Source organism: Anthonomus grandis, chromosome 22, assembly GCF_022605725.1.
Source record: "Anthonomus grandis grandis chromosome 22, icAntGran1.3, whole genome shotgun sequence".
NCBI classification, from domain to species: Eukaryota; Metazoa; Arthropoda; class Insecta; order Coleoptera; family Curculionidae; genus Anthonomus; species Anthonomus grandis.
Genome location: NC_065567.1, coordinates 6919310 through 6934025, shown reverse-complemented (window position 1 = coordinate 6934025; position 14716 = coordinate 6919310). Strand labels below are relative to the sequence as shown.

Genomic DNA, 14716 nt, shown 5'->3' with positions numbered 1-14716 from the left:
GTAAATGTAAGATTGGTTTAGTTGCATTCGCCGTTGATTAAGGCTGCTAGGTAAAACTACTTTTCCTAAAATATTTCGCAATATTTGCATTACTTCGACAAGGCGGATCAGGTAACAATAATAAAAAAAACTTACTAAACTGGCATTATTTTAAAAATAACCGTTTTGAGAAACAATAATAAACAAAAAGGAAATTGAGAATATTTTAAATGTCAATAAAAATAAATAGAAAACGAGATAATAAAAACAGCATAATTAACCAATCTTACATTTGAGCAACTTTAAGATCGTATCCATATGTTACTTATAAAACTACTTTATAATTTATATATCTTTTTGACAACAGGCAGACGCTTACCATAACGGAATGACTACTTCACAGTTATCGCATTTTACTAGCTTTTCTTTTAAATTTATAGGTTCGTTTTGTCTGAAAATATCCCAGGCGAGCTTGCTGTATTGGTTTTGATCGAAAGCATTCACCTAATTTCAGAAGAAAAACATGTTAATTATAAAAATCGGTAACGCCGGATTGGTTTAGCTGTCGTCAACCATAATTTATTTACTCTCACATACACATACCACAATTTTTATCTGCTACACATTTAAATTGTGCAGCATTTTTTATGCAATACAAGCTAATATATCTATATAACCAATTTTAAAAACCAAAAATGATCTTTCTTTTAAAAAAATAGAGCTTTTTACAATAATTCAATAAGCCTTTTTAAAACGCTTACCAGAACCTACGGGTGTTTAGAACAAATTGGCAGGTGTTAAGCTATACAGGTCCTGATTTAAAATGTTTAATGTCGATTTATTTTAAGCATGTGTAATTGGAATTCAAGAGTTTTAATTTATGTTTAGAATTTTGTTACAAATTTACAATTACTATAAGGTTATACTTCAAAAAAAAAATGTACAAAAATGTAATTTTTTCTTTCTTCGGGTATATATTTTTGGCGTTTTATTATTACTGTTAATAATATCAACTGAAAAATTTCTTAAACTATAACAAGAAAATAATAATGAGAAAGTTAATTGCCTAAATTTTTTGTAATTTTTCTTTATTTATATTTGTAAAATATATATTCAAATTGATTTAAAATTTAGAATTAGAATCTTCATGAATAGTCAATTAATTTTTTTTTGTAAATTGGACTACATTCTGAAAATATGCTTTTCTTTAATAAATTCCCAGTTTAAAAAAAAAATCTACAATAAAAAAGTACTGAAATTTGAGTTAACCTTTACACTATCGGACAAAAGTAGAGAAACTTCTAAAAATTCTTTGATTTACGGAAACCATGTATTTAAATTAAATATTTACTACAAATATTGTAGTTCTCAACAACTGCGTTTTTTTACCGCATTTTACATGCCTCTTATCAGTTGTTTATTTACAATAAAAGAATTCAAATATTTTCGGATGGACATAAGTAGAGAAACCTAAATATCAATCGTCCAAATTTAGTATTTAGTTCGCTTTACGTGAGTTCTGTTGATAGTTTTGCATAGTTTTTTTAATCAACATGCCTCGCGGAAGATATTTGTCTGAAGACCTCCGTAGAAAAATAGTTGATGCACACAAGAGTGGTATACGACAAGTGGACATTAGTAAAACGCTTAATTTGCATAAGTCCGTTGTTAGCAAGACAATTTCTAATTTTAAAACACGAAATTCAACAAAAAGCATTAAAAAAAGTGGCCGCCCAAGAAAAACAACCAAACACATGGAAATGATGATAAAAAGAATTGCCCAGTCTGATCCTCACAAATCAGCAAATAAAATTTTAAGTGAATTACCTGGTGTTAATGTTAGTTCTAAGACCATACAAAGACGACTGAGGGAAGGAGGATTATTTAGTAGAAGAGCCGCTAAAAAGCCGTTTATTAGCAAGAAGAATCAGAAGGCCCGACTCAACTTTGCACAAAAATATTTGCATTGGACAACCAACGACTGGAAAAAAGTTCTTTTTACTGATGAAAGTAAGTTCAATTTGTTTGGGTCCGATGGAATCTCATGGGTACATCGACCACAAGGCAAAAGATTCGATCCAAGATATACACAGCCTACGGTAAAGCATGGTGGTGGCTCCTGCATGGTATGGGGTTGCTTCTCTGGGTTCGGTACAGGACCATTACACATCATTGAGGGTATCATGGATCGATTTGTGTATTTAGACATCCTACAAAATGTAATGCTACCCTTTGCTGAGGATAATTTACCTTTGACTTGGATATTCCTACAAGATAACGACCCCAAACATAAATCAAAGGTTGTCAAAGATTGGTTTTTATCGGAAAATATTAGGGTTATGGACTTTCCTGCGCAAAGTCCCGATCTTAACCCGATTGAAAACCTCTGGGAGGAACTAGACCGGCGTGTAAGGCAACATCAGATCAGTAATAAAAATGATCTTATAAAAGTTTTACAAGATTCCTGGAATTATATTGGAGAGGAAACCATTATGAAACTGTTGGAATCCATGCCAAATCGATGCCGCGAGGTGATTGCCAATAAGGGATACTCTACTTACTATTAATTTTTCTAAGATAGAAATAAGAAATAACTTGTACTTTTGGAATAAAATTTAGTTTCTCTACTTTTGTCTCATAAATATTTTGTTTAATTAAATTAAATCTTAGAATTTTCTTCTACAATTTATTTTACTTTATACAAATTAAGTCTTAACAATTATTGTTGATTTTCATTATGTGTAGAACTGCATTAGTTTTGAAGTATTCAAATAAAACGCAAATTTAAAAAGTTTCTCTACTTTTGTCCGATAGTGTACCTTTCCTTGTAACTATAAAAATAAACAACTCTTTTTTGGTGGGTGGATGGTACAGTCACACGTTGATTACTTATCTATGGTTTTTTTAATTATATATTGATTTCTACGTGTCGGTTATTTATTGACATTTCTTTAAAAGTTATATTTTTTAATGAAGAAAATCCTTCTTTTCCAAAGTTGATTTTACATATACGTTTAATCGTGTTTGATAAAAAATATTATTATTATAAGTGTGCAAAATACATTATTGCCGCTTTGGATCACATAAAATAGATTATCATTGACGCCAACTATAGTCATACTCTATTTTGGAATCTTGAATTATTTAAATATACCTAAGAAAGAGTATTTTATAAGTTGATACTTTGCCATTTAAATTAAACTGATTAGTTTATCAAGGAAAAGCGCTATCGTCAAAAACATTATGTAAAAATGGAAAAAACGAGTGAGTTAAAGAATTCTAAATAAATAAATTATATTTTTGTGTTTTGAGTATTAAATGTATTTGATTTATATACTTTTCAATGTTTTGCGTTTAACGCGCATTGTGAAAATAATTTAAGGCAACAACAAAGAAGTTTATCTCAAATATCAGTGTAAATGTTAACAATAAATTGCCAAATAATATATTTTTTAAAAGCTAAGTATTTTTTTAAAGCACAGAGTACAAAATAGTGGTTTAAAACTAAGCTACTATTTTGAAAATACTTACATGTTTTAAAGTTTTAAGTTTCATAAAAGCTTTTGAACATATAAAAAATGATCTATCCAAACAGGCAGTTAAAGCCAAAAGTGAAAAAATTTCAATTTCGGCAATAAAGTCGGTATAGTCTTGCAACTTGTAGAAAATGCATAAAGCATCATAAATTTTACCACTGTATAATTGCTGATGAGCTAATATCAAATAATGGTAGGCTTCTGCTCCTCTCCAAGCATTTCCTAGCAACAAATGATTTATCTTTTTGGTGCTACCTAAAAAACAAACACTGTTAATGCACAGCAAAATATTTAATTAATATACTTAATTAAAAATACTTTTCTTTAAAACTATTTTATTTTCTGAATGTGGAATATGAACTCTAACCAGAATTTCTTCAGCGTGTAATTTTGGTACAAAATGCCATCTAGATAGACAATATTTAAATCGGGATCTGATATTCCAGGATTAAACTGCTAAATAATTAAAAAGTAAAATAGAGTTAAGGTAAAAGATCACTTGGGTTGGTTGATTGTGGGGTGAAGGGGAGATTTACAATCAGTCACAGTTTCGCAACGTGAACTAATTGGCGATAGGCTTCCAATAATACCTAATAAATTCTGTACAAGTATGTTGTAAGTTCCAAATAAATCATTTTAAAATAGGTTGTGCATACAAATACACAACAGCCTATGTTTCCTGTCAAAGAGTGTCCCAAATAAAAATTATAGATCCCTTTCAGATCTACATTAGGAAGATAACTTTGTATATACAGAAGGCATCACAACATTAGTAGAGATCAAAGTTACCTTTGCTTAATAGAATGGTATATTTTTTTATACTTTTTCCGATTTAATTTTAACACAACTCCATGCAACACACGCTACACCTTACACCACTAGCTTAAAAAAGTATTTTATCAATAACAATTTTATTAGTAACTTTTTACACGTTTTTACTTGTTGAGGTAATTTCATTGCTTTTTTGCTTATTTAAGACATCTGCATGATGAATCGACATTTATGCGGAATGGATAATAGATATTGCTGGAACACAACTGCAGGATGCACGAAACATATACCAATTTGGTAATAGGTTCATTCTTTATTGACGATAATTTAAATGCCACCCGATATCTGAAAAAATTAGATAGTACCAGAAAAAAGAAGACATGTAATGTCCATCAAATATGGTTTCAACAAGATGGCGTCCCTAAATTATTCCTTACTTGGAATTAATGTAAGAAGATTCTAGATACGATTCTTAGAATCGTTAGATTGGCAGAAGAGGTGAAATTGAAAATTTGATGTTTGACAATTTGGTACGTTGTCAAAACCGTGCCATTTTTAACATTTAATTCAATAGGTTTATTGTCTAAATACTTTTTTTTGTATTGTTACTTTTTTATGGGTTAGTATTTGCATGTTTTATTTATAATAAATTTTACAAAATGATTTTTAAACCATTGTATCTTTTAACTGTTGAAGTTAGGTATAGCAGATGTTACATGAAGTTGTGTTAAAATTCTGCGTAGAATCGGAAAATGAATAAAAAATATATATCGTTAAAAAAAATGTAATCTTGGTCTCTACGACTGTTTCGACGCCTGCTGTATATAAAATGTTATTTTCTTAATGTAGATCTGAAAGAGATCTATAACTTTTATTTCTTTACACGAATTAATAAGGGGGTCCGGGACTTTTTTAACATTCGGTATATAGTACAATATGCCTCTACAATTTTTTACAGGCCAATCTACAGCACGGAAGAGCTGATGTTCTGTGCAAAAGGCTCAATGAGCTTAATATCAATGGAAATATGGGAAAGGACCTGGTTGTCTCTTCTGCCTACTTCCCCATCGAATCTGATTCACCCCGCAAAGTACTCTCCAAAATGTTACTAAATTTCTCCAATCATAAAATCGGGTCGCTGTCACACCCAGATGGCAACTTTACAATTAATAAGCGGGAGGCCTTAGAGGTTATGCTACAACTACGATCCCCCGTGCAGCTCTCGGGCTCCGGTTCGTATCGAGTATGAGACTGCTAAAAAGATAATCACTTACGAGAGGGTGAAATGGTCAATCAAATCATTACCTACCCCCTTCAAATTTCCGGGCAGAGATCGGTTATATCCACGCCTTCTACAAAGTGGGTTAATGTACCAGCGTCTCATATGGTCCAAGATATCCCGAAACCAAGAAAAAACGACTATACAGACCCCAAATCGTACCGACCCATCAGCCACACTTCTGCTGAGGAAAATCGAGAGACACATTGATTGATACCGTAAAGAAAATACCTTGGTTCAGACCCACTGCATGGGCAACAATAGGTCTCTCAGACAAAATCCAGGGATCTTGCTCTGGACCACCTCTTGAGAAAGGTGGATGGTGCTCTGGACATTGAAAAAGACTATCTGGGTGCGTTCCTAGACATTGTAGGAGCGCTTGACAACACTCCTTTCGTAATAATCTGCCGAGCACTCGAATGTAATGGCTCAGAACTCTACCTACTACCTGGTGGGATGGAAGAAGTCTTGCTTTCGGAGTGCTATGGATCTGCCCAGCTCAACAGCAAGGTTATCAAAACATTGGCGGCTAGGGCAGCCCACAGGGAGAAGAATTGACCCCAATCCTGTGGTGCCTAGTGGTTGCCAGCATAGTCAATTACTTATACAGGTCTGGCTTATATACGCAGACTTACCGGGAAAAGGAAGAACCCGGGAAAGCTCAACGAAGGGCCCTTCTTCATTTGGTGGAGAAATGGTGCTTCTTGCAAGACCTAAGAATCAACTCCAAAAAACAGAGCTCCTACTAATTACGCGGAGCTGTAGCTTGAACACACCATGTGTTGTGTCTCTGGGAGAGACACCAGAGGTTAAAACTAGTGCCTACTGTGTTCGTTAAGGAATCTGGTAACATCGTGTTCGCATTTTCTTGATTAATATATTCTTTTATTCTCAAAGTTGGAATATTAAAATAATCAATAATGGTATCATGAGTTGGATCGCTCAATCCAGCAACTTGCTAATATAAGTCGTGAGGATTCCAAACCGAGAGTATTTTGATATGTAAAATAAAAAAAAAATCAATTAAAAATTAGGTCTGCTATAAAATAATTCAAAAAGCAAGCATGAATAATTTTTTTTCAAGAATTTTAAAGTACTTTCGCTTCATATACTTATCGAACTCTATCTTCATTCTTAATGAAGAATTTGTAATCTTGACCCGAGGATATATTGTGGTTGTTCTTTCTAGAGTCCTTATACGAGTCCTTTTACATACTTTTCATGAGCCTACATTTGCCTTTAGTAAAAATAGAATCAGTCCGATCTTGTTTCATTTAAATCCTCGATTTTTTGAATTCCTACATTACATTAATCTTTAGTGATTTGTTATTCATGGATGCAGCAATTGATGTTGATTTTTTATTTTGGTTGTGAACAAACCTATGACCTGAGCTAAGAGTATCCTTTTTCTACTAAGATCTTTTAACACGTCCGATACATCATCATTAGTGGGCGTGGTTTTTGAGGTCTACTTACCTGGTAACACTAGCATAAAAAATTAAAGCATATTAACATTTCCCAGAGAATGGGAGAACAGGGCAGTTTATGTGAAAGAAACTCTAATAACTAACACTGGTCAAAAAACATAACTACAGATATAAAATAATACGCTAGTGATAAAAAAATTAAGATTACTTCAATTTTTTAATTATTAATGGAGAAACCATTTTTTTTAGTACTGGATATATGTACTGAGAATATTATTCGTGGGACTTAATTGGAAGAAATCGTTCTAGCTGATTCGCCGGCAGGAAGAGTTTCAACTAACAAAGATTTCACGATACAGTCGCTAAACTGTAGTGCGTTTTTTCGCTGACAATATGAATATTAACAAGATGGCATATTATAATACCTATAATATAATAATACGTATTTATATCTAAATTTTACCAACATAACTGGGTGGAAAATAAATTATTGACATTTAATAATTGATTTTAAAAGATTTAAAATATACGCTTAATTTAAATTAAGTGTATATTTACATACCATCACGCGAATCAAATAGATAATACCTGTCTGCGAAGTTCCCTTGTGTAGTTCGATCAATCGAGCAGCATAGACATGGTGTTTTTTTATTTTTATTAAGTTCTTTTTTGGTTTATGGGCTTCATATTCTGCCAGCTATAAACATAAAATATATTAATATTTAATAGACTAGTTAATTATTTAAAATTTTAGAAATTATTCAATTCTAGGACTAGAATTAAGTTATAAAGATTTTGTTGGCCTATCTTTTTTTTTAGATAAATCATATTGACATATTTTTTAGGCTAGGGCCTACATCAGAAAAACTATTTAATAAGTTCAGGTTCATATTCTCTTCTTGATACTTTCTTTTATTTTCTGCATCGAGTTCCCCGGTTTATTCAAAATGATTTGACTGTATTTTATCTGGAAGTATAACTAGAGAAGAAATTGCAGTAAGAAGAATATTGAAATAAGAGTGTCCTTCGGTCATATCTCGGGAACTGTTCGTCGTATGACTTGAAGGTAAAAAAATTAATGGGTAAATAGGTTATGAAGAATCGCTGCAAAATATTTTCTAGTTCTAAAAATGACCAGAGGAGGGAGTAGCTACCATCTTAAATTTTTAAATCTTTTTTTTAATTTCGCATAATAAACTATTTTTTTTACATTTTTAAAAAGAACCAGTTAATCTGCCATTTTCGCAAAAAAAAACAGTTATTTCAAAAACAAACCTGGTGGGGAGCGTTCAATTGTTTTTGAAATTACCTGCTTCTCAACGGTTTGAATAACTGATTCTCTTTAAAAATGTGAAAAAATATTAGTTTATAATGAGAAATTTAAAGAAGATTTTAAAATTTAAGATGGCAGTTACACCCCTCTGTGGTGGCCATTTTTAGAAGTAAAAAATATTTCCCAGCGATTCTTCGTGACTGATTTACCCAACACTCTTCATTTTATATTTCATCAGATGTTAGTTTTCGTGATTAAAGAATGACGTTAATTCCATAAATGCGATAACCACACAAGTTGAAGGCATATAATATTAGCTGATATTGGAAACAATCATTGATGTTTAAAATACCGGGTGTGCTGCATAGCTTTACACATTTTAATTTCAAGTAAAGTCCAGCAATAGACCTGTAGAACTTGCGACTTTTTACTCAAATATTGTACATTGTAAGCATTTGATTAGAGGCCTAAAGCTTTTCTCATAGTCTACAGCGCGTTTAAAAAGCTTTTTAGCTTCAAACGAAGTTTTATTTCAATAAATTTTTGTATTAATTTCATTTTCAAATGGGAGGCCATATATTATATCAGTTTTACATTTTCCTCTTCAATTAAAGATTTTTTTTGTAGATGTATTTATAAATGTATATTTCTTTAAGATAATGAGTATTTTTAGTTGAAACCGGTCTTTTATTTGACATTGTGTGATGCTACAGTGAAATATTTCTAATAACTAATAATAATGCTATTGAATAAACTAAAAGTGGTTTTTCTGAATTTTTTTAATATTGAAGAATGAAATGCAAAATTGCTATGAAGTATGGGGTATTCCATTTAACAATACTAATCCCATTACAATATATATAATCTAATTTAATAAGATAAAAGTTGGTTTGAAACTAAGGTTTTGCACTCACTGTTATTGCCTTTACGATAACAGTTACTCGCTGGCAATAGGTTAACAACATAACGCAAAAATAATGATCATATTCCTTTTATAGGTTCCTTTCATAGTGAATAACGCATTTACAACTTCAACAAATTCGTTTAAAATGTAAGGATTTTTTTCTTCTTTTATTTTTTTAGACACATGGATTAGTATTGCCTCAAGTAGAAACTATGGTATTAACATTAATTTTTTAATAACCTAAACACAATGATTTGTCAAACATGACTTAACAGTCTAACAAAACACATGAAATTAAAACATAAAAATCTATTATAAATTTATTGCAACTAATGTTTCATTTGTTGTCAATTTGATTCAATACGTCCTTTGCAATGAAAATTTTGGTAAGACACTCTCTTAAGTAGAAACTATGACGCCAAAATTAAATTTTTATATGATTTCTTGGAAAGTAATTTCTTAGAATACAATTTTCGAACAGTTTCCAATTTAAGAACCTACTTGATAACGGTTTATCATACATTTGTGAGTATAATTGTCATATTAGTTGTCATTTTATGCATCACTTTAATAAAGTACCTACTCATGATGATTGATTTTGGAGTCTGGAACAAGAAGTCTGTTTTTGAAATCTATTTAATGTAATTTATGCTGATCATCCTGCAATTACCAGACACACCGTCAGCAAAATTGAATGAAAATGTAGGGAGGACGGCCATGTAAGAAATTTATCTATAGGAAAACCGCCAAAGGTATCTAAAGCTGCTACGCTGAATGTTTTGAATTGGAATTTGTCAGTGGCAAAAATATGTTTAAATAAATATCATCCTCCTACAAAGTACAACTGATACATTAATTGTTAAGAAAACGATTTTGACCGCCGAGTGCAGTTTTATAAGAAGATTCTTAAGACTAACAATGAAAATGAAAATTTTATTCGAAATATTATTTTTTTGATGGGGCTACCTTGACGTTAAATGGACACGTTTGCAAGCACAACTGCAGATATTAGGCAACCGAAAATCCTTGGATTCCATTGGATCCAAGAACACCACACACAGCGCCCTCAAAAAATTAACGTGTGAGCATATATTGTGAAAAATAAAATCCTTGGACCCTTTTTTAGAAGAAACATTAAACGGAGAGCTCTACTTAGACTTTCTACAGTTTGAACGTATCCCTACTTTACTTTACGAGATATGTGTAACGAAGAGGGCTGATTGAGTGGCCACGAAGGTCACCGGGATATAACCCGATTAGATTTTTTTCTTATGGGGCTATTTGAGGTCCAAAGTTTAAGTTATTCACTTATAATGCCAATAATGACCAAATAATGTTGATGATTTAAAGCAAAGAATTCGACAAGAAATTACACTAATCGATCCATAAGTGATTGAATTGCAATTGGAAGTTATTTACCGACTTCAACAAGCATTGAAGTAAATGAACATCAGTTGCAATAAATATTGCATACATTTTCATTTTTTAATGTTGTATGTTTCATTAGTCTATTACGTCAAATTTGACAAACCGCTGACTTTAGACATATGGTATGCTATATAAAAAGTATTCAGAATATATCGTAGAATTGTAAAATGTCATGATATACAGGGTGTTCTATTAAAAAAAAAATATGTTGACATAGTTTCTACTTGAGGTACCCCGAATAGAAAATTTTTATTTCAAAAACGTGTCAAAAAAGTGACAATTCTAATCGACGTTTAACGACAAAAAATTAAAAAAAAACACCCTAATTTTCAATGAATTTTTTTCCTTTCATCGTGGACGCACTGTATATTCATGTTGAAATAAAATAACAATTTGAACTACCTTATAAGCAATTTCAGCAGCTTGCAAGTAGCACTTTGCCTGTACGTTAATTTCGATGGCCGTCATAAATTGATTTTGCGCAATTAAATGGTTGGTATATTTCACCAGAAGATCCGAAATATTCGTAATATTGTATTTCTTTGCCAAGTCAATAGCAACATCCCACTTGGTATGAAGAATGCAAGTATCTATCGCAGATTTGATCTGTCCTGCCTGTAAAAGAAAATATGTAATAGTTAATGGGAAGACCACAAAGATCTTTTTTCACATAATTTCTGTCTGTATCTCGGAACAAGTTACTTAATAGAATAATACTTGATTTTAAAAATTTTATCAATTCATCCCAATAAAAAGATTTGAAATAAAATCAAAACCAATAAAAACTAACTTAATTTGTATGAGAAATCTGTACTTTTTTACAATATATTTTATAAATACAGCGTAGTAAAGTGACAATTTACGATGATTAAGTTAGATATTGAATTATGCATACTTTTGTAAAGGCATTAATAGCTTCTGCGTGGACGGCATTTGCAGCGAACATTTCACCAATTTTCTCTAAATGGGCATCTCCTTCAGGGAGTCGATCGATTATAGACTCCAGGCTTTTCCAATCTTCTAATTGATAATTGCAATCTATAACTTTTGCTGTATTTTTAGCTAATTCATAATATTCGGTGGCAGATGCCCTGCAAAACTTTTGCTATTAATATGCATAACTACTAAAATAACAATTTTTAATTATTAAAATGGAAGAAATATGAAAATCGACTTTCAGTATTGAAATGGAAATTTATTCTAGAATGAAAAACATCTAACACACAAGGTATAAAGTATTAATTTTGGTTAATTTAATTTTCTAATAACAAATTATTAAGTCAGATACATCCGCTCGATTTTCACCACTCATTATATGTACATTTCCATTTCACCACAGAAAATAAGAGTTTTCAAAATTAAATTTTGAAAAACATTCAAGTATTCATGCAAATATTCTTACTGATCCTAAACCTATGATTACCAAAATATTATTCTATTATTCGTACAATAACATATTTTATACGTTTTAAAGGTTTGTTAAAACCTTCCAAATACTTTAATTTTTGAACTCCACTAATTCGTCTCCGTATAATTGCTAATTGTGTGACCGTGCTTAACAAAACATCTTCTCACCAGTTATTAAAGTGAAAAAAATAATCAGCTGTAGAGTCGTAGGCAGTCTTTAAAAGGTAATCCGGTGCTGTAATACCATTTTTAAGAATCTGGATTACTCTGAACCAATCTCCTAATGTTCGTCGCAAATTCAAAGCCAAATCACTAAAAATACAAACTTTGTAGAGAAAATATACAAATTGTCATTTATTCTAATAATGCAAAAAGCAACAATTATATCGCCGAACCTATTTTCTATTTTTTTTTAAATTTTCTTTTCGTATCAATTATTTCAAATGAAACTAGACGCATTCTATAATATTTAAATCAGATAATTTTGGCGGCCACTCTAGGAATTCATAATTTTTACATTTCATGAAAATATGAGTTAGCCCTTTTTAAATGACAATAAATTGAATGCTTACATGTAAAATTATTTCGCAACCACGTTTCAGTAAATATAAATAAATCATTGTGTACGTATTGTCTGCTATTTGAGACTTACATTAACCAGAGTGATAGATACTTAAGTGTAGTTTAGGTGAAGTTAATTGGTCAAGCTCCAAAATTGAGTATGTACAAAATACAATCAACATACTACATATACGCATTAAAATAAACTGCAAAATATATTACGATATTTAGTGATCGATCCCCGTATCTATTTTCGGTCGATTCGAGTCTTTCCACGGCCACCGGCCCGTTCAACAATCAAGATTTGTCAGATAAAGATAGGCAAGTTCGGCGCTGATAACGTGAAACAGACGAAGATACGAGATTCTCTCGATGCTGCTGGGATTGAATTGAAGATGGGCCGGGAATATCAAACAGAGTCGCGCGCTCAAAAATAGGAAATGCAATTATTTTATACGTTTCATTATTGTTATTTTACAGTTTCCTTCAAATAAACGAACATATGTAAGTAAAATATTAACTTGTATTGCGTTCTATTATTTATAAACGTCATTTTTTACTAGAAATTATACAGGGTGCGGCACAAAGAGCGAACGTTTTTAGGACAGCGATTGTCCATTAGAGAAAGGAGGGGTTCGCGTCAGATTACATTCGGTGCCTTGACTCAAAGCATTTCAATTGAACTTAAATTCGGCTTGATAGGTTCCTATTTTTTTGAAGAAAATGGGGTTACCGTTTCAGTAACGGCTGAACGTTACGTTAATATGGTAAACACCTTCTTTATCCCCGAGTTAGAAAGAAGACGTATTGACCGAGACCGTTTGTGGTTTCAGCAAGATGGAGCCACAGCACACACCGCCAGGGCATCCATGGCTGTTTTTCGTCCTTTGATTGCCAACCATTTAATTTCAAGATTCGGTGACGTTTTATGGCCTCTTCGGTACCTCAAGTTTATGAAAATAATCATCGTAAATTAGATGAATTGAAAGATGTAATCTGCCAGGAAATTAGTGAAATCAATAGAGATTTGCTGCAAAAAGTCGAGGCTTATTTCCGCGAACGCCTTCAAAACTGTGTCGATGGAACGGTCACGATATGCCTGATATTCTTTTCCACAACTGAAAATGCATCCGAGTATTATCAAATGCTATGTCTTTGTGTAAGTTGGTCTACCAATAAATGTTCCCTAAAGCAAAAACTAATGATTTTATGATCAATTATACGGCGTGTTACAAATTCCCAGTTCACTATTGGGATCTCGGTAAATATAAGAGATAAGAAAATGGTTAAATTTAGGGCAAAGTTGCGCATTTTTGAGCCTAAAAATGTGCCATTTCAAAATTTGTATAGAAAGTATTTATATTTCTTGTTTGGGCGCTATTGGACCACCCCTTTTGTACGTAGAAATAAAGTTTCGAAGAATCAACCATTTCTTAAGATGCGTGCCATAATATATAGGTAACTATTATAACATTTTTTAATTTTGTCAGTGTGTTGGCTCATACTTGGCTCACCCTAAAATCGATTTCGCGTTTATATTATACTATAGTTCTTGTTGTTATTCTATTTGCTATATACCGTTGATCTTTTGTTATATTTACTTTCGTCTGAACTTTTGAACAATGTAATTTTGGCGGCCTTTTGATACTAGTGATTACCGATCAAATTTTAAGAGAGTATCGATTTCTTAACATGTGTCATTTTCGACCTGAATATATTTTAAACCTGAATTACAATTTTTAAATACAATATACGTTGTTAATAGACTAATATATCTGCTTAATAAATAAAAATTACAGTACTGTTTTTTAAGATAAAAATTCAAGGTTAAATAGCATTGACATTAAAATTAATGAGTATTTTATTAGGTATTTTATTTTTTTGACAATTTTTGTAATAATTAAAAAAAAAACTGTGTGAAAAATATGTGTCATTAAATCTAACCATGACTTTTGCGTGACTTGATAAATGTTTTTGTTGGTTGTAAAATAACATATTTACTATATATATTAAACCAGAGAAACAAAAGTTATATGCAAACCAATGCCTCATAAAGGAAACGCCGCGTGCTAAACGTTTTTAGTTTTTATGCTTGTCCAAGTAACTTCACCTATACTCTATTTCAGAAGTGTATAGAGCAATAAACTGGGG

At 31.4% G+C, this 14716-nt stretch overlaps 1 protein-coding gene across 4 annotated transcripts in view; it reads right to left on the bottom strand.

Moving 5' to 3' along the window:
* The window catches only part of LOC126748213 (WD repeat-containing protein 35), a 70087-nt gene that overhangs the window by 772 nt on the left and 54599 nt on the right, over nt 1–14716 (bottom strand). For 3 of the 4 annotated variants that reach the window (XM_050457290.1, XM_050457291.1, XM_050457292.1), the window contains 6 exons: nt 12173–12316; nt 11493–11688; nt 11000–11212; nt 7581–7689; nt 3511–3770; nt 359–483 (listed from right to left, as the gene is read on the bottom strand). In XM_050457290.1, coding sequence (XP_050313247.1) covers nt 359–483; nt 3511–3770; nt 7581–7689; nt 11000–11212; nt 11493–11688; nt 12173–12316 — 1047 coding nt within the window. The remainder of the gene's footprint in view (nt 1–358; nt 484–3510; nt 3771–7580; nt 7690–10999; nt 11213–11492; nt 11689–12172; nt 12317–14716) is intronic. The other variant, XM_050457293.1, reaches the window with a different exon arrangement.